Source organism: Xiphophorus maculatus, chromosome 14 (assembly GCF_002775205.1).
Source record: "Xiphophorus maculatus strain JP 163 A chromosome 14, X_maculatus-5.0-male, whole genome shotgun sequence".
Classification (NCBI taxonomy): Eukaryota; Metazoa; Chordata; class Actinopteri; order Cyprinodontiformes; family Poeciliidae; genus Xiphophorus; species Xiphophorus maculatus.
Window position 1 is genome coordinate 5,104,086 of NC_036456.1, and position 25,047 is coordinate 5,129,132.

The 25,047-nt window shown below is 40.4% G+C and overlaps 4 protein-coding genes and 9 non-coding genes across 15 annotated transcripts; all 13 read right to left on the bottom strand.

Moving 5' to 3' along the window:
- Window positions 1-83: 83 nt before the first annotated feature.
- On the bottom strand, window positions 84-157 carry trnan-guu. The gene has a single exon. It is a non-coding gene; the product is annotated as a tRNA-Asn (tRNA).
- Window positions 158-520: 363 nt separating this feature from the next.
- On the bottom strand, window positions 521-594 carry trnan-guu. Its single transcript has one exon. It is a non-coding gene; the product is annotated as a tRNA-Asn (tRNA).
- A 364-nt stretch (window positions 595-958) lies between these two features.
- Window positions 959-1,032, bottom strand: trnan-guu. The gene has a single exon. It is a non-coding gene; the product is annotated as a tRNA-Asn (tRNA).
- Window positions 1,033-1,402: 370 nt separating this feature from the next.
- trnan-guu lies at window positions 1,403-1,476 on the bottom strand. Its single transcript has one exon. It is a non-coding gene; the product is annotated as a tRNA-Asn (tRNA).
- Window positions 1,477-1,839: 363 nt separating this feature from the next.
- On the bottom strand, window positions 1,840-1,913 carry trnan-guu. Its single transcript has one exon. It is a non-coding gene; the product is annotated as a tRNA-Asn (tRNA).
- Window positions 1,914-2,284: 371 nt separating this feature from the next.
- On the bottom strand, window positions 2,285-2,358 carry trnan-guu. The gene has a single exon. It is a non-coding gene; the product is annotated as a tRNA-Asn (tRNA).
- Window positions 2,359-2,721: 363 nt separating this feature from the next.
- Window positions 2,722-2,795, bottom strand: trnan-guu. Its single transcript has one exon. It is a non-coding gene; the product is annotated as a tRNA-Asn (tRNA).
- A 372-nt stretch (window positions 2,796-3,167) lies between these two features.
- Window positions 3,168-3,241, bottom strand: trnan-guu. Its single transcript has one exon. It is a non-coding gene; the product is annotated as a tRNA-Asn (tRNA).
- Window positions 3,242-3,609: 368 nt separating this feature from the next.
- trnan-guu lies at window positions 3,610-3,683 on the bottom strand. Its single transcript has one exon. It is a non-coding gene; the product is annotated as a tRNA-Asn (tRNA).
- Window positions 3,684-6,302: 2,619 nt separating this feature from the next.
- On the bottom strand, window positions 6,303-8,870 carry LOC102217877. Its single transcript, XM_023345801.1, has 6 exons — window positions 8,817-8,870; window positions 8,380-8,724; window positions 7,955-8,290; window positions 7,004-7,114; window positions 6,887-6,915; window positions 6,303-6,816 (listed from the first exon to the last, which is right to left on the bottom strand). Exons 1-6 carry the CDS (start codon window positions 8,854-8,856, stop codon window positions 6,706-6,708), a joined length of 972 nt encoding a protein of 323 aa, XP_023201569.1. The 5' UTR covers window positions 8,857-8,870; the 3' UTR covers window positions 6,303-6,705.
- A 2,532-nt stretch (window positions 8,871-11,402) lies between these two features.
- LOC102218126 lies at window positions 11,403-12,768 on the bottom strand. Its single transcript, XM_023346638.1, has 5 exons — window positions 12,726-12,768; window positions 11,946-12,626; window positions 11,721-11,834; window positions 11,591-11,625; window positions 11,403-11,492 (listed from the first exon to the last, which is right to left on the bottom strand). The coding sequence occupies exons 1-5, from the start codon at window positions 12,766-12,768 to the stop codon at window positions 11,403-11,405; spliced, it is 963 nt and encodes a 320-aa protein (XP_023202406.1).
- A 1,998-nt stretch (window positions 12,769-14,766) lies between these two features.
- On the bottom strand, window positions 14,767-16,499 carry LOC111605758. Of its 3 annotated transcripts, none has more exons than XM_023345797.1 (5): window positions 16,413-16,499; window positions 15,641-16,339; window positions 15,420-15,545; window positions 15,307-15,320; window positions 14,767-15,180 (listed from the first exon to the last, which is right to left on the bottom strand). In XM_023345797.1, exons 1-5 carry the CDS (start codon window positions 16,465-16,467, stop codon window positions 15,151-15,153), a joined length of 924 nt encoding a protein of 307 aa, XP_023201565.1. In that variant the 5' UTR covers window positions 16,468-16,499; the 3' UTR covers window positions 14,767-15,150. The 3 variants fall into 3 exon arrangements, with proteins under 3 accessions (XP_023201565.1, XP_023201564.1, XP_023201563.1); XM_023345796.1 differs by having other exon boundaries at window positions 14,767-15,184; XM_023345795.1 differs by having other exon boundaries at window positions 14,767-15,184; window positions 15,307-15,350.
- Window positions 16,500-19,794: 3,295 nt separating this feature from the next.
- LOC102218639 (immunoglobulin kappa light chain-like) lies at window positions 19,795-22,459 on the bottom strand. The gene is made up of 5 exons (XM_023345802.1): window positions 22,396-22,459; window positions 21,621-22,307; window positions 21,414-21,539; window positions 20,144-20,187; window positions 19,795-19,887 (listed from the first exon to the last, which is right to left on the bottom strand). The coding sequence occupies exons 1-5, from the start codon at window positions 22,457-22,459 to the stop codon at window positions 19,885-19,887; spliced, it is 924 nt and encodes a 307-aa protein (XP_023201570.1). The 3' UTR covers window positions 19,795-19,884.
- Between the last annotated feature and the right edge of the window lie 2,588 nt (window positions 22,460-25,047).

A 25,047-nucleotide genomic window follows, 5' to 3' on the forward strand; every position in this document is an offset into this window, starting at 1 on the left:
CGGACAAGAATGGCAGATGAAATTCAACAATCATTGATAATGAGCCAGACAACATCCTTTGTCCTATCTAGAATATTGACAGTCGTCCCTGGGTGGGCTCGATCCACCAACCTTTCGGTTAACAGCCGAACGCGCTAACCAATTGCGCCACAGAGACACTGAAATACTACAGGTAGTCGTGACATAGATTCATCACATGTGCAACATTCTAGCCTCGCTTCTGAAATCCGTTGCAATAATCATGGCAAAAGACAGAGTTGAGCGGTAAGATGATGGGGAATTGCTTCAAACTCAAAAACGGCTTTGCGACTCTCACCAAATATGTTAGATTTCTAATCAGTCTTTACAATTCAAAGGTCGAGCAATCCATACGTTGCATTTGGTCAACTTCCTTTTTATGTGGTAATCACGTACTGTAGTGCGTATTTTAAAAGCAGCGGACAAGAATGGCAGATGAAATTCAACAGTCATTGAAAATGAGCCAGACAACATCCTTTGTCCTATCTAGAATATTGACAGTCGTCCCTGGGTGGGCTCGAACCACCAACCTTTCGGTTAACAGCCGAACGCGCTAACCAATTGCGCCACAGAGACACTGAAATGCTACAGGTAGTCGTGACATAGATTCATCACATGTGCAACATTCTAGCCTCGCTTCTGAAATCCATTGCATTAACCATGGCAAAAGACAGAATTGAGCGGTAAGTTGATGTGGAATTGCGTCAACCACTGCTTGCGCCTCTCGCCAAACCTTATAGATTTCTATACTGTCCATACCTTAGTTCAAAGTCAAAAGGTCGAGCAATCCAAACGTTGCATTTGGTCAACTTCCTTTTTGTGGTAATCACGTACTGTAGTGAGTATTTTAAAAGCAGCGGACAAGAATGGCAGATGAAATTCAACAGTCATTGAAAATGAGCCAGACAACATCCTTTGTCCTATCGAGAATATTGACAGTCGTCCCTGGGTGGGCTCGAACCACCATCCTTTCGGTTAACAGCCGAACGCGCTAACCAATTGCGCCACAGAGACAGAGACACTGAAATACTACAGGTAGCCGTGACATAGATTCATCACATGTGCAACATTCTAGCCTCGCTTCTGAAATCCATTGCATTAACCATGGCAAAAGACAGAATTGAGCGGTAAGTTGATGTGGAATTGCGTCAACCACTGCTTGCGCCTCTCGCCAAACCTTATAGATTTCTATACTGTCCATACCATAGTTCAAAGTCAAACGGTCGAGCAATCCAAACGTTGCATTTGGTCAACTTCCTTTTTGTGGTAATCACGTACTGTAGTGAGTATTTCAAAAGCAGCGGACAAGAATGGCAGATGAAATTCAACAATCATTGATAATGAGCCAGACAACATCCTTTGTCCTATCTAGAATATTGACAGTCGTCCCTGGGTGGGCTCGATCCACCAACCTTTCGGTTAACAGCCGAACGCGCTAACCAATTGCGCCACAGAGACACTGAAATGCTACAGGTAGTCGTGACATAGATTCATCACATGTGCAACATTCTAGCCTCGCTTCTGAAATCCGTTGCAATAATCATGGCAAAAGACAGAGTTGAGCGGTAAGATGATGGGGAATTGCTTCAAACTCAAAAACGGCTTTGCGACTCTCACCAAATATGTTAGATTTCTAATCAGTCTTTACAATTCAAAGGTCGAGCAATCCATACGTTGCATTTGGTCAACTTCCTTTTTATGTGGTAATCACGTACTGTAGTGCGTATTTTAAAAGCAGCGGACAAGAATGGCAGATGAAATTCAACAGTCATTGAAAATGAGCCAGACAACATCCTTTGTCCTATCGAGAATATTGACAGTCATCCCTGGGTGGGCTCGAACCACCATCCTTTCGGTTAACAGCCGAACGCGCTAACCAATTGCGCCACAGAGACAGAGACACTGAAATACTACAGGTAGCCGTGACATAGATTCATCACATGTGCAACATTCTAGCCTCGCTTCTGAAATCCATTGCATTAACCATGGCAAAAGACAGAATTGAGCGGTAAGTTGATGTGGAATTGCGTCAACCACTTGCTTGCGCCTCTCGCCAAACCTTATAGATTTCTATACTGTCCATACCATAGTTCAAAGTCAAACGGTCGAGCAATCCAAACGTTGCATTTGGTCAACTTCCTTTTTGTGGTAATCACGTACTGTAGTGAGTATTTCAAAAGCAGCGGACAAGAATGGCAGATGAAATTCAACAATCATTGATAATGAGCCAGACAACATCCTTTGTCCTATCTAGAATATTGACAGTCGTCCCTGGGTGGGCTCGAACCACCAACCTTTCGGTTAACAGCCGAACGCGCTAACCAATTGCGCCACAGAGACACTGAAATGCTACAGGTAGTCGTGACATAGATTCATCACATGTGCAACATTCTAGCCTCGCTTCTGAAATCCGTTGCAATAATCATGGCAAAAGACAGAGTTGAGCGGTAAGATGATGGGGAATTGCTTCAAACTCAAAAACGGCTTTGCGACTCTCACCAAATATGTTAGATTTCTAATCAGTCTTTACAATTCAAAGGTCGAGCAATCCATACGTTGCATTTGGTCAACTTCCTTTTTATGTGGTAATCACGTACTGTAGTGCGTATTTTAAAAGCAGCGGACAAGAATGGCAGATGAAATTCAACAGTCATTGAAAATGAGCCAGACAACATCCTTTGTCCTATCTAGAATATTGACAGTCGTCCCTGGGTGGGCTCGAACCACCAACCTTTCGGTTAACAGCCGAACGCGCTAACCAATTGCGCCACAGAGACAGAGACCCTGAAATACTACAGGTAGCCGTGACATAGATTCAACACATGTGCAACATTCTAGCCTCGCTTCTGAAATCCATTGCATTAACCATGGCAAAAGACAGAGTTGAGCGGTAAGATGATGGGGAATTGCGTCAACCACTGCTTGCGCCTCTCGCCAAACCTTATAGATTTCTATACTGTCCTTACCATAGTTCAAAGTCAAAAGGTCGAGCAATCAAAACGTTGCATTTGGTCAACTTCCTTTTCATTTGGCAATCACGTACTGTAGTGAGTATTTCAAAAGCAGCGGACAAGAATGGCAGATGAAATTCAACAATCATTGAAAATGAGCCAGACAACATCCTTTGTCCTATGAAGAATATTTACAGTCGTCCCTGGGTGGGCTCGAATCACCAACCTTTCGGTTAACAGCCGAACGCGCTAACCAATTGCGCCACAGAGACAGAGACACTGAAACGCAACAGGTAGCCGTGACATAGATTCATCACATGTGCAACATTCTAGCCTCGCTTCTGAAATCCAATGCAATAACCATGGCAAAAGACAGAGTTGAGCGGTAAGATGATGGGGAATTGCTTCAACCTCAAACACGGCTTTGCGCTCCCATCAAACATGTCAGATTTCTATACAGTCTTTACAATTCAAAGGTGGAGCAATCCAAATGGTGCATTTCGTCAACTTCCTTTTTATGTGGCAATCATGTACTGTAGTGCGTATTTCAGAAACAGCGGACAGGAATGGCAGATGAAATTCAACAATCATTGATAATGAGCCAGACAACATCCTTTGTCCTATCTAGAATATTGACAGTCGTCCCTGGGTGGGCTCGAACCACCAACCTTTCGGTTAACAGCAGAACGCGCTAACCAATTGCGCCACAGAGACAGCGATCCACAAATGCTACAGGTAGTCGTGACAAAGATTGATTACATGTGCAACATTCTAGCCTCGCTTCTGATATCCAATGCAATAACCATGGCAAAAGACAGAGGTAAGCGGTAAGATGATGGGGAATTGCTTCAACCTCAAACACGGCTTTGCGCCTCTCACCAAACATGTTAGATTTCTATACAGTCTTTACAATTCAAACGTCGAGCAATCCAAAAGTTGCGTTTGGTCAACGTCTTTTTTTTGCGGCAATCACGTACTGTAGTGAGTATTTCAAAAGCAACGGCCAAAACTGGTAGACGAAATCCAAAACTCAGTGTTAATCAGCCATGTAACGTCCTTTGAGATGCTGCAAAGCTACAGGTAGCCGTGACATAGAGTCATCACATGTGCAACCTTATAAATTTTAATTCCGCCCAAATGTCCCATTAAAATTCCTCCCATATGTACCATTATGGTTGGGCTGCACAGTGGCGCAGTTGGTGGCACTGTTGCCTTGCAGCAAGAAGGTCCTGGGTTTGATTCCCTCCCCGGGGTCTTTCTGCATGGAGTTTGCATGTTCTCCCCGTGCATGCGTGGGTTCTCTCTGGGTACTCCGGCTTCCTCCCACAGTTCAAAAACATGGCTGTCAGGTTAATTGGTCTCTCTAAATTCTCCCTAGGTGTGAGTGTGTGTGTGAATGGTTGTTTGTTCTGTATGTCTCTGTGTTGCCCTGCGACAGGCTGGCGACCTGTCCAGGGTGACCCTGCCTCTCACCCGGAACGTAGCTGGAGGTAGACACCAGCAACCCTCCCTACCCCATTAGGGACAAGGGTGAACAGAAAATGGATGGATGGATGGGGGTGCTTTTCTAATTCCTCCCAAATGTCCCATATTAAATTCTCCCAAATGTCCCAATATTAGTCCTCCCGAATGACCCATCACTGGGTCACCATGGGTGCTAAAAATTCAGAATGTCGGGCATAAGGGTAAGGTCTGATGGCCCATTCAGCTAACTTGTGCCCTATACCCTTTGCCCCCCAGGATTTTTCAAAAACACCCCTAAATCCTCTGAGAAATCCGAAAATACAGGTGTAGCTCTAATCCTCAGATATGTTCACAGTGTCTCTGGCAATCACACAGTAAAGTGAGTCTTCCATTGTTATTATTATTTAGTTAAAATATATTAATTTATTTGTCCTGTAAATTTATCACAGGAAATGTATGGATAATTTTAATGCTTAATGTTACAAAAAACATGACTTGTTCATGTAAAACAAGCCATGTCCATTTTTTTCTCTATGTTTCTTTGTTATCGAGAGGAGCCAGTTGAGGTGGCTCTGGCATCTGGTCAGGATGCCTCCTGGACGCCTCCCTGGTGAGGTGTTCCGGGCACGTCCCACCGGGAGGAGGCCCTGGGGAAGACCCAGGACACGCTGGAGGGACGATGTCTCTCGGCTGGCCTGGGAACGCCTCGGGATTCCCCCGGAAGAGCTAGAAGAAGTGGCTGGGGAAAGGGAAGTCTGGGCCTCCCTTCTGAAGCTGCTACCCCCGTGACCCGACCTCGGATAAGCGGAAGAAGATGGATGGATGGATGGGTTTCTTTGTTATATGTAGTGCTATAATTTAATAATACTCACAAAATACTTGTATCAATCACTTATGGCTATATATAAGTATTTATTTGATGTATATATACCATTTTTTTTCCTTTGCACAAAATCGCAATAATTGTATTTTGGGGCGTGCCGTTGTGGCGTAGCGGTTAGCGCGACCCGTATTTGGAGGCCTTGAGTCCTCGACGCGGCCGTCGCGGGTTCGACTCCCGGACCTGACGACATTTGCCGCATGTCTTCCCCCCTCTGCTTCCCCATTTCCTGTCAGTCTACTGTCATATAAGGGACACCAGAGCCCACAAAAGACCCCCTTGAGGGGTACGAAAAATAATTGTATTTTACTATTTTTGAATAAATATTAAGTTTACTCACAACAGATTATTCTGCTTTTTTGCAAATTTCATTCAGAAAAACTATCTTGTCGATAAAATGGCTTGTTCTGAGTAACTGTCAACTTAAAAAAACAGAATATTTTAAAAGTACGTTTTTAGGAAGGTTAGAAATATGTTTTTCACATATTACCATTTTTTTTCTTTTACTTTGTTTCCAAACCAGGAGTTTGCTGTTTTTCCAACTCACCCTGGGAGCTTGGTTTGGAGAGGCCAAACTGAAATGGCATGCAATACTTTTAGCAAAAAGTCAGTGTTTAGCAGTTTGTTGATTGCACAGAATAATAATGCGAGGCCATAACTTTAAAACAAAAGATTTTTACTTGTGGTATTAAAACAGCATTTAAAAAATAAAATAAAATCTACTGTTTGTATGTATTTAACAAAAAGGTTAAACACAAATCTGTCAATAAGTGTTTATTGAACAATCAACTTATAAGAAATAAAGCAAATATTGGGGAGCAGAAATCCTGAGACGTATTGCAAACCCAATCCTCCACACTGCTTCTTTATGTTTTTTTTACAGGGGTGTGTGTGTGTGTGTGGGTGTGTGTGTGTGTGTGTGTGCGTGTGTGTGTGTGTGTGTGTGTGTGTGGTTCATTCTCAATCATCTCCTCATGCTCTATCCCTTTCTGTTCCTTCCCATCCATGCCGTCTCCTCCACAGCCTTACATTGCCTTGCAACTCCACGGCCACTTTTCACACTGTCCTCGTCTGATGCTTTAAGACAACAATGGTAAAACTTTATAGGACTTTCACAAATAAATCATAGTGTTAGAACCCAAACATGATACAAAACATCAACAGCAACACACGTTCAAGCAGGTTCAGAGTTTCCATAGCGATTGCTGTACTAGTCAATGCATAACAGATATTTAATTATCACCATCTCTATGACATTCTTGATTTTTCCGTTGCTATCTTGGTCAGTTATGCTTCACTACTAACATTATACTACAATACATTATTTAAAGACATGTATTCAACAATATTCAGTATTTCTTCTTTGTCTTTAGTCCAAGATGGTTCTGTTCTTCAGCTTCTAGTGTCAGAATAAACCACACCGCTGTGCGTCGCTGTGGACGATCGGCAATCGACGATTCGGTGGGGCGAAGACACACTCGAATAGACGACGGATTCTGCAGTCTGTAAGAGGCGCTTGTATGAAATAATCATTCAAATTTACATATAGCATAACGTGAAAAGGTGAGCTCACCTGATCAGCAAAAGTTCTTTTAGGGGCCCCTGGAGATGGGTTAAAAGTAAAACCTCAGATCAACTCAACTCAATGCAGAAGCAACATTTATGCCATTTTGCACGTAGTTTTACACACCAGCAGAAGCTTTCCTCCGGGATCTACAAAGCATCCAGGACAGGAGGAGAGTCGTGATTCCAAAAATGATGTTTGACGTCACCAGTACAACAACAGTTGGATTCAGGCCACCTTCAAACAGAAGGACACATAGTGAATAAATCATGACGTCATCGAGAAGGTAACATATTAAAATGTGGCGAAATAGTGGAAATTTTAAATACTCTCACATTTTTAGTGAAATATGTTGTCATTGTGATTAATTACAGTAAGTGAGGCTAATTCTGTTGGTGTCCTGCGCTCAGTTATAACTTCTCTCTACATCTCTTGAATGCGTTTTGCTTCTATGTTGTTTGTGAACTTTTTCTTTCTTTGTTTACCAGACTTTGGATCTTATTTAACTTTGAATTAAAATGTTTTAATATAGCAATGTGTGAGCAGGCAGCTAGTTCAGAATGGTTCACTGCGACTTACCCTTCTTATAGATTGTGTCAGTCACTTTCTACTGGAAAACTGTTAAGTCAGCAGTTTTCCATAAGACTCGTGTGGGTCATGATATGGACATAACAAACTTTATGTCTTTTTTATCAGAAATGTTATATGGAATAAAACACATTTTTGAATCTTGTTCGTAAGCCATCATCTTCAAATTCAATGCATATAAAGGCTTTGTATGCAGTAAATCTACATTTCACAGGATGATCTGACTTAGTTAAATAAACATTTTTTTTAATTATACTGTATTGTTCAAAGATTAGCTGGGATTTGCAAATTTATAGAATTTCTTTTTTGTTATTAAACCAATTTAAAGTGCACTGCTAGATAGAGACTTGACTGTTAAACTATTTACACTTAATTTTACATTGAGCGCCTATTCTGTTGTATGTTATTTGACTTTTTTGATACATATTTTCCACATAAAATCAAACCAACAATGTCATAAACATTACATATATTTTGCGATTCTCTTACTGTTAAAAACCATGGACACATTTCCAAACTGTGTCTGTCCACACACGGTGGGGGCGCAGTAGTAAGTTCCCCCTCCGTCGGAGTCGACGTCTCTGACGAGGAGCTTGTGCACGCAGGTCGTTTCCCCGCGCTCGGTCCTCTTACAGGAGTCGTCTGCTTTCCGAGACACGTGAATGACTTCTGGCGCGGAACGCTGAGAGGTTTTCAGCCACATGACCCCAGTGTCCTCTGCCGTGCACTGAGCGGCGTGGAAAGTACAGCTGAAAGGCACGGCGTCCTCCGACCCGGCTGGCTGGGATTTCGGCGGCTGGACCACAGAGTGGTTCAGCTTCACGCCTTGGAGAAAGAAATCAGATCAGCTGTGATCAGAAGAGCCGTTTGTGGGTCCAACTAAAACTAAGTGGATATGAGAATAGACTGAATACCTTGTAGCATCAACAAGGTTCCTGACCCAAACTGAATGTCATTCAGCCGCAGAACTCCACAGAAGTAAGTTCCAGCATCATCCCAAGACGCTGCTGTTATGGTCAAGTGATTATTGATCCCATTGGAATGAACTGAATAACGATGTTTCAGTTCGTCAACAACTGCACTCCAATTGTAGCGAGAAGAATAAGTTGCAACCACCTGCAGTCTTCTCTCTGCTGTCAGTTTGTACCACACTCTATTATAAATGACACTCTTTAAGAAGCATTCGATGGTCGCCGATTCTCCGAGCTTCAGTGTTCGCACCGAAACGGGCTGAGAGACGTCACTGGGCTCTGCTTCACCTGCAACGAAACACAGAGGAAATCATCATGTTTGTGCACAAAGAGGGAGAAAAAGAGATTTTCCTAATCTACATTTTTTTGTTTGTACTCACACAGATAACAGAGAAGGAGCACGGTCGCAAAGAAAGCCATCTCCACTTCTGCTTTTGCACTTCCACTTATTTGCAGCAGCCAAGCCTACTGAAGTGGCAGAAAATGACCATGCGTAGACGTACCAACACCAGGCTGTTCTACATTCTGCCACATCTATCAGCTCTGATATGATTGGTTCATAAAGTTTAGCACAGAAAAGCCTGATTTGCTGATTCCTGAGGAAACAATATAGCAAGAAAAAAAAAGTGGTTATTTAAAGCAGCTGAATGACTCAGACTTGTTGTGGGGAGTTTGGCCTTGTTTTGTCTTCCAGTAGTTAGGGCAGCAAAATGTGACCTTTATGGGTTTTAGTGTGAAACAAGCAAGCAGGAGAAATGACACAGGGTAGAAATTTTTATTTATTTTTTACCAATTAAACCTTGCCGGGGTGTTGACGTTTGAATTTTAGGAGCTGATCATTCAGCACCAGCTGTTGCATTGATTTCTCCAAACTTTGAAATTCAACTTGTTTTTACGGTTTACACAGAATGTGCTGCTTCAACGAAAGTAGAACCAAATATCATAACACACATTCTGTACTAGCAACTAATTATAGAAAACACATAAAGTACAAGGAATATGTTCAAACCGACTTGTATAGTAGAATGACACTTTTCTATCCCCCCATCACATTTAAGAAGTATCAGTTCCAAGTTCAGTTCAAATAGAATAAAACTGAATTAGTTCATCTTAATAGTTCACCGGCTAATTCAACATCTCAACATTAACCAGTTCTTCTATCATTTTATCTTATCTGCTTTATTATTTACGTATGTTTTTGGCTTTAGATAAGTCTGAAATGTCGACAGATTTCAATTTTTACTCTCCTGAAAACACTACGAGGCTGTTGTTCCTCTTTAGTAAATCCTCACATGCTATCTGATAAAAGTGAGTTAGAAAAAACAGAATCTGCAGGTACATTAATCTTTTTTTCTCTGTTGTACCTGCAGATCTACAAAAGGTTCCAAGCCCTCAGTGCAGCAGGTTCTGCGCAGTATAATGGACGTTAACTTGGCAAAATGGGTGTTCAGTTTACATGGTTAAGGAAGGATGGTGATAAACATCATCAATCCTGGGTAATCAAAAAGGCAAATATGTGTGCATAATACTTTGACCCACCGCTGGGTGCCGACACACAGAGTGGAAACCAAGCTCTTGAATTTGAGTGCAAGGGTTGTGAAAAATAACTGCTCCTAAAAATGAACACTTGCCGTAAATTCATTACTCATTTGAGATGAGGTCAGAGCTATCACTTTTCTTCAGAGCATTGATGAATCAATCCTATGCTGCGCATTGACACAGGTGTTATAAAAAATGCAGAACATCTCAGGACCGATGCTACAAGCAGCCTCTCAACCACAGACATAGAAACATGTAGGACAGCAAGTGTTCTGAAATAGGTTATCTCTACATCTGATCCCTGTGAAAGTCAAAACAGACGCTTGTCTCCAGGCGTAGAGAAAATGCCTCGACTCTCGGTGTTCCGCCTCCATTTGACTGATGTACTTGGCAGATTAGGCGAACGCAGCACAGTTTGGATTTTTGGTTAATTTGGAAACAGAGATTTTTAAGTGTTTAAAAAAAACATCATGTGCTTCTAATCACAGGTCTATTGATCTCTTGATAGGGTTTATGGCTGACTCCAGAGTTTTCTGTGCCAAATCTCAACATAATTTGTTTGCTAGCGCTTATTGATTATTGATCCATACTGAGTACAATGAGAAACTACAAGGAACTCATTAAAACGGAATCAGTGTTTTCTTTGTTATGTATTCTGTTATTCACTCTCAATTAATAGCATTAATAACTCAAAAGAAGCCAGTAACTCTATGTATACCTATTCAGGGTTATACATAAATAATTGTTGACTCATTCAACAGTGTAGAAAAAAGCACAAAAGGATCTATTTCCATGACAACTGAAAGCACAGGGAAGAGATTTTCTCTCTGAGAAAAACAATCATCAGTCATAATTTGTAGCTTATGCTTTAGTTGAATGGATCTATTGTGATAATTATCCAGTAAAGAAACAAACCTTTCCCTTCTCACACTGTGGTACCAGCCGTCCTCTCGTTGCACTTCCACATTCGGTTTTCACGTCACTTTTTCAAATGGGATCAATAAAAACGATTGGCAAAAACAAACATTGCTAGGAAAACTCGCGAAGGAAAGGCAAGTTTATTTATGCAGCATCGTTCAAACAGAAATCACTTTCAAAATGCTTTCCAGGACGTCCAGGGTAACACATGAAAAAAACCCAGATAAGCGTAAAGGCATTGCATTAAAAGAATACAGTTAAAATACAAATATCAAATGCATAAAAGAACCAAATGTTCTCAAGTCGGGTTGTTAGATCAGTACACCAAAATCTTTTCAGCCCTAAATTAAAGGTTTCTGCACATCTCAAGAGGCAGGAGTTCATTCTGTAACCGATGAGCTTCAGGTGCCGATAATAGTATCAAAGGAATTGCAAAACAAAAACCTCAGACTTCTTCTACAAACTCAGTATTACGTCTTCAGAGACACAAATACCAAAATGTCTACCTTCTAATATCTGTGGTAAACACATTCACTCCAGACTCCATCCTTCTGTCTCATCGAGCTGTCGGTCGCCACGGCTACTGCAGTGTGATAGCTCTTTCCAAAAAAAAAAAAAAGAAAAAGGTGTTTATAGTCGTTGCAACATGCAGGAAAACTGTGACTGGACGAAGCTTAAATGTTAAAGGTTAATTCACCTTCACATGTGCTGACGGGTGCTTTGGTTGGGACTCTGCTTGTGACAAAGGAAATGTTTGTTTAATGACAACGTCAATTATTTATAATTTTAAAAAAAGTAAAATCAAAAACAGTTGAATATTGTGTCACCTGAAGATATGCATTTTGTCTTCTTAGTGATTTTGCACACCAACAAAGCCAGTAAAAGACTGAGGGCAGAGGTGAACGCACAGGCTGCACTCAGAAAAATGGTAACTGAGTCGTCTGCATAGAAGGAGACGATACAGATAGAGTTCTTATTTGTCTTTTATTTTGAAAGGACAAATTGAAACGATTTTATAGGTTTAATTTAGAAACTATGATATCGGTACTCACATGTTAAGTCCGGGTTAGTTGTGTTTCCGAGCACTATCTGTCCGCATGAGGCAACGGCGCAGTAGTAGTCCACAGCTTGAGACGCATCCAGGGGCAGGACGAACACACAGCTGTGTGTTTTTGTGTTTGCTTTCTTGTCACTCATATTGCCGCTGCTTTTGTGGGTGTAAATTAGTTTCAGGAAAGAGTCTTCAGAGCCTTTGAACCAGTAAAAGCCGTGCTCTCCATCGTAGGTCCCATTTCGTAACGTGCAGTGTGTCGTCGCAGAGCCGCCCGGCCGGGCGTTCTCCGACTCCGACAGGCCTTCGGTTTTCAAGCCCGGGCCTTCCACATGGACATCGATGCCCTCCAAGAAGTCAAACTCATGGGAAAACAGGCTGACACAGTAGTACGTGGCCGAGTCCGACACTTGCGCATTCAGTATCTTCAGGTGGAATTCGCCGCTGCCGGGTTCCGGTTTGAATCGTGGATCGCCGGTGATCAGGTCGCTGTGAAGAGAGCCGTTTTGTTTGTGTTTGTAGAACTCAGACATGAGCTGGGCTTTTTCCCCCATGCTTTTTTTGTACCAGTAAAAGATCGGTCCATTACTGCCTTGGTAGAAACATTTCAAGGTCACGTTCTGGCCAACGCGAACGGATTTAAAGTCCAAAGGGGACGACGGCGCCAAAGCTGCCGAAGGAGCTAAAGAGAGATTTGAGGAGAAAATCAAAAGTGGCCATTTGTTACAGCTGCAAACTTATTAAATATTCTAAAAATGAAAAAAAATATGTTATTACATACCAACTGTTGCCAAGAACAGATAGAAAATCTTCAGAGTAGTCATTATGTTTAAATGGTTGCGCTGGACTGATACAATCTCTCAACATGTTCTACTTTCTCATGAGTGAGCTGGATGCTACCAGCCAATCAGAAATGAGGAGGGAGTCAGTAAGCCTTCCTGGTGTTAACGCTGGGCAGCAGACAGGAAGATGTGATGACAGAATTGGTTAAGATGCCGTCAGAAGTCATGAAAGTCATTTAAAAGTTCTCACTGAGATGAAGATCAACATCAGTGTCACTGAACTATGGGCCCTGCGTAACAAATGCTCATTAGATTTACTTGATTTGCACATCATGAGATGCTTCTGTGTTTTATTTTACTTAAAAATCTGTTTCGCACGCATACATAGATATATATTTGTAGAACCACTGAATGTTTGTAGGCCCCATAACATAGTTTTTGGAAAGTCTTAAAAAGGAGTAATCTTTACTTCTGACAGTAGCGTTGTCACAAAGTCATTTGGACAGCACTTAGACTTTGTGAACCGTTTAACAAAGTTGGGGCAGACATAAAAGCAGATCTTTAACCAATGCAGATCTTTAACCAATCCGATTTGCATAGTTCCTCTAAATCATCCAAGCTAAGAGAGTTCTCTGTCATGCGACTCCCTTTTCTGGTCGTCCCACTGAGTTTACATTGGATTTATTTAGCTCAGGGAACTGAGATTGCTAAGGAAGAAGCTGATTTTACACTTAATGAATCCTTTCGGAGGTGATTTACTCATGTATTTTGGATCAATTTCACACTATGTTTTATTAATCACTTGTTTTATTAACAAGTGACTAATAAAAGTGTTAATAAAACAAGTGTTTACTTGTTTTATTAACAAGGAAACACTGGATCTTCATCCCATATATATATATATATATATATATATATATATACAGTACAGACCAAAAGTTTGGACACACCCTTCTAATTCAATGGGTTTTCTTTATTTTCATGACTATTTATAAGGCAATAAATCCCACTTATTAACCTGACAGGGCAGGTTGACCTATGAAGTGAAAACCATTTCAGGTGACGACCTCTTGAAGCTCATCAAGAAAATGCAGAGTGTGTGCAAAGCAGTAATCACAGCAAAAGGTTGCTACTTTGAAGAAACTAGAATATAAGGAGTATTTTCAGTTGTTTTACACTTTTTTGTTTAGTGCATATTTCCACATGTTATTCATAGTTTTGATGCCTTCAGTGTGAATCTACAATGTCAATAGTCATGAAAATAAAGGAAACTCATTGAATTAAAAGGTGTGTCCAAACTTTTGGTCTGTACTGCATATAATAAGAGAACAATATAAAGTTCCTAGATTCAGCAAAAATGTCTAAATAAAATATTTTAGATTAAATTGTCAGATGGTCCATGTAAGGCTGGCAGCAGTGATGTAATTACAATATTTACAATATTTTTGTTTTATACTTACACAGGATAAGTTAACTTGTATATATTTTTAACATATATTTAAATAATGGTAAAGGGTCCTTTGAGATATTTTCCAAATTTGGTAAATTGGTAAAAGCTTGTCTGTTCAAAGAAACCTGCAGATTGGAGCGCATCTTCACTTACTTGCTAATGAATAAAATAATATTATACTTATAAATATCTCTATTAGTAGAAATATTTACAGAATGTTGCTTTGCTATATTTTTTAACAGGTTCTTCAAAGCTTGTTATCAACTGGGATGATCATCAAACCACGTTAATTTGTTTTAGCAGCAAGAGCCAACGGCTGCACACTTCAGGAAGGACGTGGAGAAATGTGTTTTTGTACAATTTGTGAGTATGAAACCCAACACAACAAGAAAAAAAAAGAAAATTATCTTGTGAAGATGCTAGCTAGAAATTGGTAAAAGTAGTATCATTATCTATGAGGTCTGTGGGCTAACAGTCCGCTCACAGAGGAAGAAACTATCACTTGAAAGCAGAACAAGAGAGACAGAATAAAGTTTGCAAATACAGTTAACGGCCATTACCTTTCGAAACATGCTCCAAACAACAACTGATTTGTTTACTCATACGACAATTGCTTTATTTGTGAGTAAAATGAGAGAAGCTTTCAAATCTCACAGTACTGTCCCAACGTTAAGGGACGAGTGTGACAGAATCCCAGTATGTTGCTGTTTTCCAGCTGGAAGAACTGGTGCGTTTCCCACAATACGTGGAAACACTGAAGCGACATTTCAAGACATCAGCCAGGAATGTAAAGTTTGGGATGAAATAGGTCCGGGGCATCAAACTCAGTTTCTTTATACATAATCATTTAAACTCCAAACCTGCCAACTGAAACACATTTAAGACAAAAATCTGCTCAATCTACTGTTTCATAGAGGAGTAAACACACTCGGTCTCTTGACTTTTCTTCTGTCTTCTTGATCGGGTGGGCTGGTTCACGTTAACAGCAGCATAATGGAGACCGTCTTCCTAATAACAGGACACATCAGAGATTATGAACAAATTTTCCTTCCAAACATAGTTATCTGATCAGGACATGTTGAAGAGACGTGCATTTTTGGTATTCACTAAACACATTCAGTTGTATTTACCTCTCCATCTGCAGCTGGACAAAACAAAGACTTTCCTTGAAATACTGTGAAAGACGGAGACATTTTTTAAAATGAGGAAATGTGGATAACCCGAATACAAAACCAGCAGTTACCTGAGGTTTGGCAGCTGTCTTTGTGTTCCTTGTACAGTTTGATGGCCAGCAAAACATTTAGGACGATGGTGAAAATCACAGCTGCACATAAGAAATACGCCAAATACCCCAGCGATACCGCCTCACCTGCAGATCCAAGCATCAAAACCCCAAAGTTTTAGCTTCTCTCTTCTCCAGACAAGCAAAAAGAACAAAAGCAATTATTCAGTGAAACGACTCACTTTCCAATTCCAATTTCGTCCCGTTTCCAAACGCTATCCGTCCACAGGAGGCAACAGCGCAGTAATAAGTCCCAACGTGAGACTTTTTAATGTTCTCCATTGGCAGTTTGTACAGACAGGTGTGAGTATGCGTGTCGGGACTTGTTAGACATTGGTCCGCCGTGGCTCCACGGGAGTAAACGAGTCCTGGATCATATTTTGAGGACTTTCTGAACCAGTAAACTCTGCGTTCTCCCCGGCAGCTCCCAGTTTGGGCCGTGCAGTTCAGAGTCACGGAGTCCCCTGGCCGTGCGGTTTCAGATGCCGCCTGGCGGACCAAAGCTTCGCCTCCCACCGCTGAATCTTTCACAACAACTGTCACACCCTTCACAAACTTGAGCAGGACTGAAAGGCTGCTGGCGCAGAGGTATGTTCCTGTGTCTGAAGAGTGCAAATTGGAAATGTTTAACCGACTCTTCCCTACTTCAGTTTCCAGACTGAATCGTGGGTCGTCTTTCAACCTCCCGTAAAAAGTACTTTCTTTCTGTAATTTGTAACTCATGGAGATCAGCTGCGGTTTCTGTCCCAGGGATTGCTTGTACCAAAAATAACTGGCCTCTTCTTCGTCAAAAGAACATTGTAGAGACAAGTTGCCACCAACATCAGCCAATACAAAGCCTGTCTTGTGATCCACAAATGTCTCCAAATCATTCATCTCGGCTAAAATAAAGGAGAAAGTCATATTTAAATGTTACCAGATATAAAGTGGTTTAATAGCTAATGCGTTACTTACCCTTGTTCCATAAGAAAACACATGAGAGACAGACAAGAGCCTCTGAAAGAGTCATCCTGCATTGAATGAAACGCACTTTGTCACCCCGCTGAGTGGCTACAAATGGAACATGGTCTCATTATCACAGCCACATACAGTAGCAGTGTGAAAACCCAAGTACCTGAAGTTCAAAAAGGATCCTCCCATTTCAATTTTCAAATGCAGAAGAGAAAAACGAAAGAGAAATGACCGGTTTGGTCAGGTGGACGAGAAAAAAGTTTAGTTCTGCGCAGCTTTAGGTGAGAGAGTGAATGTTTTTCTACTGATTTTTAAAACTATATATTTTTTAACTTTTAACAAAACTGAATTTGAGTTGAAGCTGAGCACAGCTATTTTGTAAACTTATAACCTTTAGCAATAAACTGTTTCTAACTAGGGAACCATCTTCATAGATGTAAATGTCACACCTTACTTTACTTAAGTCCATCCAATGAACAAAAAACAAACAAACACATCAGACCTGCGTAGACAGGGCGCCTGAGGCTGCAGCCCTTTTGTTAGATGAGAACGACAACATTATGACGAGGGAAACGATCATATCTCACAATGGATTAGACGCAACTAAGCTGCAGTGTTGTTGGTGCAATGCAGGTTCATCGGAGCATTTCAGAAACCGCTCCGCTGGTGTTATTTTCTTGGACAGCCATTAGTTGAAGTTTAAATCCCCTCAAAAGCCTCCAGTGAGCAACAGCTGATGTGAAATGTAAGAGGAGAATCAGCAAATTGGTAGAAGATGATAGAGAGGCAACAGAAGGTCAAGTAACAACTTGCTGCAACCAAAGTATATAGCATCGTCTTTAAATGCACAGCGCACATATAAACTCAGATGGGACACAGCAACAGAAAACCACTGATGTCAGCTAAGGAAAGGAAACAGACAGAATTATGCACAGACTCAACAACATCTGGACAAGAAAAGCGTTTACAGTCTTGGTTTTTGCAGTGACATTCAGACAGAAGGCTCAGAAATATGGATCCATCATGCTTTGTGTCAAAGGTTAGGGCTGGTGATGTAGCGTACGACCCTTGAACTACATGGGAAGTACATGGGCTTCACATGATCCTTTGATTCCCCCCAGATTGGCGTTAAATACTCATGTCAACTACTATTTCACAACATAACCACAACTTACCACAATTTAAAGCAAAATTCATAATTGGTAATAAAAAATTACCAATACATTCTCAAGTGGTCATGTCTGCAGATTAATTCATATTTTCTTATGTCCATGCCCCTGGATCAAGTTTTGTTTCAATGGAGTGAGCCATTAAACGTTTTATACCGAAATTAATAAATTCATACAAAATAAAATTTTTATCAATAAATTACCAAAATATTTTCATAAGGTCATATCTACAAGTGGAATAACATCAAGCTGGTGTCAAGTTCAAAGAAGTATTCATTTAAAAAATATATACATATATAGGAAATACAAAAAATCCATTATTCAGAAAATGACCAAAATATTCTCAGATATGTCTTGAGAATGATTTTAGCTTTGCTTTGAGAAAATGTTTGATCCAGGCACATCGACGTAAAATAATATGATTCCACATGAAGACACGACGCTGAAAATATTTTGGTCAATTCTTGATGAATTTTTGATTATTTTTTTTTTATGTAACCAGCTAGACGCAAAATAAAATTAGTCAAACTTTATCATAAAATTCCCCAAAGCCTAATGGCTTTTGTACAAAAAAATGTGACCTTTTTACCATGTTAGCATTGTTAGCGATACTGACATGTATTCAGAAACGTGTTTAAATCCAGAATCAAACAAAAATAAAATCTCAAAATGACACAGTTCACCTTCATTTTATTCAAAAACTGCTCAAATTCCTTAACCATAACCTAATTCTTTTCTCTTTTTCAAAATAAAATATATTGTACTTATATTACTTAGCAGGTGTTATGCTCAGTAATATAAGCCTCCTTGTGTTACTTTACCAAACACAAGGGGGCGCTCAAATCCAGCTGATGTGTGTTGTGGTTAGGATCGATCTGAACACTGTCAAACGTATGAAATAAAAATCTTCATAAATAGCAAAAGTAAGTTTTCTTTTTTTTTTCCATCCATCCCATTTTAGGTTTGATGTCGGGTTTAATGGATCTTCAGTAAGTCCTTTGTTTTTGAATCAAACTGTAACCATCACATAGGCAGCTTTACGTTTTAATTAATGACATGTGATATTTGCTCTGATGTACAAAACCACAAAGTCCTTTATTTCTGTTATTCTGGGTACAAAGTAAGCGAGAAGCTGCACCTGACGGCACCAAAGCAAAGATTTCCTCCCTTGAACCACAAAGACAGAAGAAAAAAAAAAAAAGGCTCATAAATATGCATATCCGTTTCACATAAACCATATTGAGATCCAATCTACAAAGTCTAGACCGCACAGGAAGTTGAAGAGATACTTCAGCTCGGTACACGATCCATTTCTCTGTACAGCAAATGTATAAAATGTTCAAAAAAAATCTTCTACTTAGATGTTTTTTTTAATTCTTAAGACCAGGAAGTGATCAAACCTGAGGTTGGCTGGTAAAACTGAAAATGTAGCCAAACACAACAAAGTCCCCTAACTCAGCTTTACCAAAAGGATTGTTTTTTTTTTTGTTTTTATTGTAAAAAAAAATTGTCTTTTGCATTTACTCAGATCATCTTTGTCCGACTGAAATAAAAAAAATAATAATCCAGCAACAACAGGAAGTATGTAAGGGGTTAAAAACCTTTTCACATCGCTCTACATCAGTGTAACAAATAAACCGTAGCCTGAAAAAACTTTAGAAATGTTGAACAGCGTCTATAATGTTTCTTTATTACATGTTGTCACTTAACTCAGTTTCTATCAAAAACTAGTTTTCGCTCAGCTTTGAGTTTCTTGTATTTTTAGTCAGAGTCACACTTTGAATCTGCAAGGCATCAAACGACTGCAGAGACTTCCTGCCTGAGACCACGAATAGCACAGGGGGGGTCCAACATGCGCGGCCTGTGAAGAGTTGCCGACCTCACCGGTCGCTTCAGCACATATTGACTTGCTCTACATCCATACATAATGTCAGTGGTTTTGCTTTTACAGTAAAATGTTCCCTGAGCCACCTCTGCAGTCTTCGAGGTCGCCCAGGTTGTTGCACGCTCTCTTCCTGAAACCTCCCAACACTGAGACCAGTTGGTTTTCTTCTTCTTTATTCAACACACATTGATCAGAAACACGGAGAGCATTTGCTTGATACTGTAGAGGATGTCGGATTTCATTTATTTATTTTAAATTTTTTTCAAAATGAAGGAAAGCCACATGTTCGCCACGTCCGGCTCTACTGCTTTAGAGTAGAGTATGTACACACATCGCTGGCTTCACTCTGCCTCCTTGAGCTGATGGCGTTCTTCTTCTCGCTGACCGTAGCGTAGTGGAGGTCAGCTGCCTCCGCAGAATCCTACTTGTAAGAAAAGAGGAGTTTTCACAACATATCTTGCGACAAGTTGCACAAAGCTTTGTAAAGGAACGTCTTTTTGTTTTGTCTTTTCATGACGGTTGTTGAGAAACCTTCCCCACCATCAAGGCAATTTTGTAAACACCGGTTTTTATTTAAGAAATTTAACAACTAAGAAGAGATTATTGTACACTGCATACTAGATATATGTCACATTTGTTTGTTGTTTGACTTTGCTTGTAGTTGTAGATGAAATACTCACTTGGGCTTTTGGAGCTGCAGCAGCTGAAGATCTCTCTGGAGGATCTGTTTAAGTGAAACAAAAGGGGGAGGTGTTTTATTCTTCTTGTTTTTATTTTAAACACTTTATCTAGCAGGTAAAATGCTTCTATAAACATACGTCTAGAGGGCCAAAACTAATGCACCGGCTATTTTTTTAAAAATTGTTATTCTTACCTTCTCAATGCGGTTTACTGCATCAGATTAAACATTTCCCCTTGCAGCTCAGGGAGGATTAAAAAAGATTATTTCTACTTTCTGAATGTCTGGATGATGAGAGATCAGTTTTAGGAGAATTTTTTTTGTTTCTTTTTGTTTCACTGTGTTGTGATGTTGTGTGACATCATGGCGAGATTTAAATAAAAAATAAAATCACAATCAGGTGAATCAAATAGGTTCTATACAAATCTGATTGATTGATTGATTGATTGATTGAATTTACAGATGCCACAGAGTGTCGTGCTCATCTGTTCAGACAGGTATGAACACCATGGCGATGTCCAGTTACTATTTTGTGTTTTGGTGTACCAAAACCCGTCTGCGTACAAAAGCAAAAGGCCTCGTGAAGACGCCAACTTTAGCTCAGAGGAGAGTTTTATATTTTGCGGTGGAAAGAGTTCTGCACGGTCCTGGGCTGGAAGGCCGCTCAGGGAGGAAGAAGCCGTTTCACTCAAGAGGCAACATTAAAATACCAGTTCACAGTTCAGATCCACTGTTTAAATCATGTTTTGTTGTCTAATGAAACCGTCATTTAAGTACTGGAGCAAAATGACCATTGCAAATCTATTGGTAAGATTTAAAGGATTAAATAGTTGCTTTGGCAGCAATTAGGTCCTCTTCAAAAAAAAATAAGGAACCATGACAAGAAAAGATAGAGAAGACATGAATAGTTTGTTATAAGTGCAAAAGCGCTGAATGATGGGAATGGAGCACCTGTTAACCAGCCATTGTCAGTTATTAATGGGCATAAAATGTATTCGATCTTACAGTCGACTCAGAACTGTTGGTAGATAAATGAGTGATTAAACACGAGCAACCAGCATTATGGTCTCTGGTTTTTTTGCTAAATTGTGGAATTCCATAACATAACTGATTATATAAAAAGAACAGATTATTATTATTATTATTATTATTGTTATTATTTAAGGTCAATCAAGTGTACTTGTTAGCTCAATAATAATAACAGTTCCCTGTCTTCTGCCCACATCACTTTGGTCTAACATGTATCATAAGTTACAAAGTATGTGACACACCTTCACGATTGCGTTTCTTCGTCTTGTACAGTTTGTGGGATGTGTACGCCAACAGACCCATCAGAACAACGACGAAGGCCAAAGTTCCTGTCAACACGTACAGCAGGACAGGAGAGTCCAGGTGTTCTGTAAGGAGACAGAGGTTAGGAGATCTCACAACCGCCTCAACTCATCGCGCAAAGCTGTGTTTGCTAAACGATCTACTACCCTTGTAGTCCAGCTTGGTCCCGTTTCCAAACAGGATGTATCCGCAGGCGGCGACCGCGCAGTAGTAGGTCCCAGCGTGAGACACGTTCAGGTTCTCCAGTGGCAGGTTGTACACACAGGTGTGACTTTGACTGTTTGGATTCATCTCACACTGGTTTCTCCTGTCCCCTTGCGCATAAATGATTCTTGGACTAGATTCATCAGAGTTTTTTAGCCAATAAACTCTGTGTTCTCCATCGCAGATCCCAGTGTGCACAGTACAGTTCAGCACAGCAGAATCTCCTGTATGAATGGTTTCGAGTTCTGACTGGTAGACTGACGTCTGGAGGTTTAATGCTAAGTCCTTTACCTGGACAGTGATGCCCTCCAAGAAGTCGAACTGGAACGAGTGGCCACTTACACAGTAGTAAACGGCCGAGTCTGACGTCTGGACATTTGAGATCTTCAAGTTGTTTTTGCCGACGCCTGTATCCTGCTGAAACCGTGGATCGTTGTTAAACGGACTTTTCATAGAGCCGTTCCTAGCATGTTTCAAGAATTCCGACATCAGCTGTGGTTTCCGTCCCGGACTTTGTTTGTACCAGTAAACGCCTATTGCAGAATTTTCCTGATAGGAGCATTTCAAAGTCACGTCCCGGCCAACATTGACGGCTTCAAAACCTAAACCTGACGATGACGGTGCCAGACCTGCCGCAAACACTGGAAAGGAAACATTTAAGAATAGTAAGTGTTTCTGATGAGCAGAAACGCATCAGAGTCTAACAGAAAACGTCGCACAACTTACTCAGGTTCCCCAAAAGCAGACATGTCGCATAGCCAGCACACACTGGAAGATCCATTTTCTTTAAGGGGTTTTGCTTCACTGATAAGATCTTTTTGGTTGCTCCACTTTCAAGAGACAAGACTGTGTACGATTGGCCCACCATAAATGTCAGAACACTCACATGTTCTGTGTCTGTAGTTAATATTCATGCTAAAAACATTTAATGTCCAGAACAAGTGATAGTATTTTTAGTTTTCAATTTACAAACCCTGTAGAAATTCGGTAAAGTTGTTTGGAACCTAAAGCTGTGAATGATGTCTAAATATTTTTTAATGTATTTGGATTTTCTAAACTGACTTTGGAAGAGGGAACTTAAAGAGACGAATGAGATTGGATGTCAGCGCTAACAGGCTATTGAAAGAGACGGTGTCGTCGCCCCGCTTGTCTTCCTGACCTCAGTGGTACGCCACATTTTTCTACAAGTTTTTCTCATCACTTACAGACAGATCACGTGTGGATAAACAACTCAATTCTACCCCCATAAACATTCTGAAAATAAACTTTGACTGGGCCACTCAAACAAGAATTCACTTTGACTAAAAATAATTCCATTAAAGGTCTGGACCATTGTTCTGCTGGAACGCTAACATATTCCTCGTGTTGAGCCTTTCGTTTCACCATTTCCTACATTTAGTCAGTCTTCTCTTGACCTTTGACCAACTTCCTTCTTGCTACTGGAGAAAAGCTTCCTGAAATCATGATGCTTCATGTGCTGATGGGTGATTGGGCAATGTCAGTTTTCCACTCAAAGGTTTTTGGGGTGATAGTGGCTCAGGAGGTTACTCTAGGAGTTTGTCCTGTAATTGGAGAGTTTTTTTTTTCATTTCAGTTGTGGTGTGTTTGGACGCTTCACCTCCCTTCTTTGGTACCAGTAGCACCGTTTGTATGGCAGCTGTGGCAACAATGGATCTCAGCAGCATCATTGCATGAATGACTGAATAAAACATTCTGGAGTCCTCTGGACTGGAGAAAGTACCAAACAAGTAGAGGCCACTTACATGTTATGCTATTTTTGATATTGGCAAAAGATTCAGTTTTTCTCATATTTGCTGTCTTTCTACGTGAGTTTGAAGCAAAGTGCAACCAGAAATGATTTTTCCTATCAATTCGGAATAACTGAGCTAACTTCACTGTTTCTCAAAGGCCAGACTCATTTACCTAACTTGTACAGCAGGTCCTTCAACATCACACTTAAACAGGTCACTGTGGTTGGAGGCTTTATGCTAACCTTCTTATGCTTTAGCTCAGCAAGAGCTTGTTTCCATCACTGGAAACTTACCTGACTGTAGGTCACACCGCCTTTACCACAGGGGTAAATACATGTACAGTAAGCTATTATTATGAAGATATTTTTAGGACACCGCTGCAGTTCTGCTGTGTCTGTATTTTGGTGAGGTTTAGAGATCCTGAAGCATGTTGCTGATTCACTCAGAACATAACCTAAGAGTGGGGGGAAAAAAGACCAACAATCTTCAGTTTCATCAGGATTTATTGTCATTTCTCAGATGTTTTTTTGGACTCTCATTTCTTTTTCCGCTTTACACTGGAGTACACACAGATGCCGACCAGTTCATCTTCTTGATTGTGACGTTCATCGCCTCTCTTTGAGATTCAGAGAAGCGTAATGGAGATCGTCAGCGTCTCTTCTCTGTACGTGATGGATGAATATAAGGTGGAAACAAAGAACTAAAATGCAAACAAAAACAGCTCAGATTAAAACTCAGCTGACACATACAGTCCCTAACAAAAGATTTTGTACAGTTTTTCACATTTGTAGTCTGTTTTTTTGTTGTTGTTGCTGTTTTGAGGAAAGTCTAATCAGTATCAATAGGACGACCAGAAAACAATGCATATCGCAATTCAATTGAACATTTGAAATTGTTGAAAAATGGTGAATCTTACATTTTAATTTGGAAAATTCATAGCACACCCGAGCCAAGCTGCTCAGTGATTCAGCTTTCACCATTTTAAGTTTATGTTTGCTGAGAGAGGGACGCTATTTGTTAGTGCATAACAAATAATCAAGTTTTCAAGTTTAAGTTAAAAATGTCTTCTGAGCGGTTGAGTAAATTTTACTGTTACATATTAGAGTAGTTTAGCATAGTGAACAAAGGCAGAAAGCTGTTCTGGTTTTTCAGGCGGTGGGTTGTTTTTGGAAATGAAAATATTTCAGAGCCTTTTTGTTCTTCTTAATTTGTCAAACACAAAACAGTTGTTTTCCTGTTGGCTAAAATGGGTCAGAGGCGCAGAGGGCCACCACCCCGTGGTAACAGGACTGCTGCTTGTTCCACTGCGCTTGAGGTTTTACTAAAGTACATTCAGGTCAGTTCTGTCCAGATATGTAGTCTGTGGATTTCTGTAATGCTGAACAATGGAAACAAATGGCCATAGTTGGGCACATCGGCAGCACTGCTCAACTGTCATAAGATGACTAAATTAGAACAGAAAAGGTAGCGGCATATTTAGCTAGAATACAAGGAGATGCACAGGAAAGAAAGTAAAATTTGTGGCCCAAAACTCCTACTGTATGAGCTGCAGCGGTGGTGCAAAGTCATCTTTTTTAGTTTATTGTGTCACTAGAGACATGACTACTGCGTTGGTTTC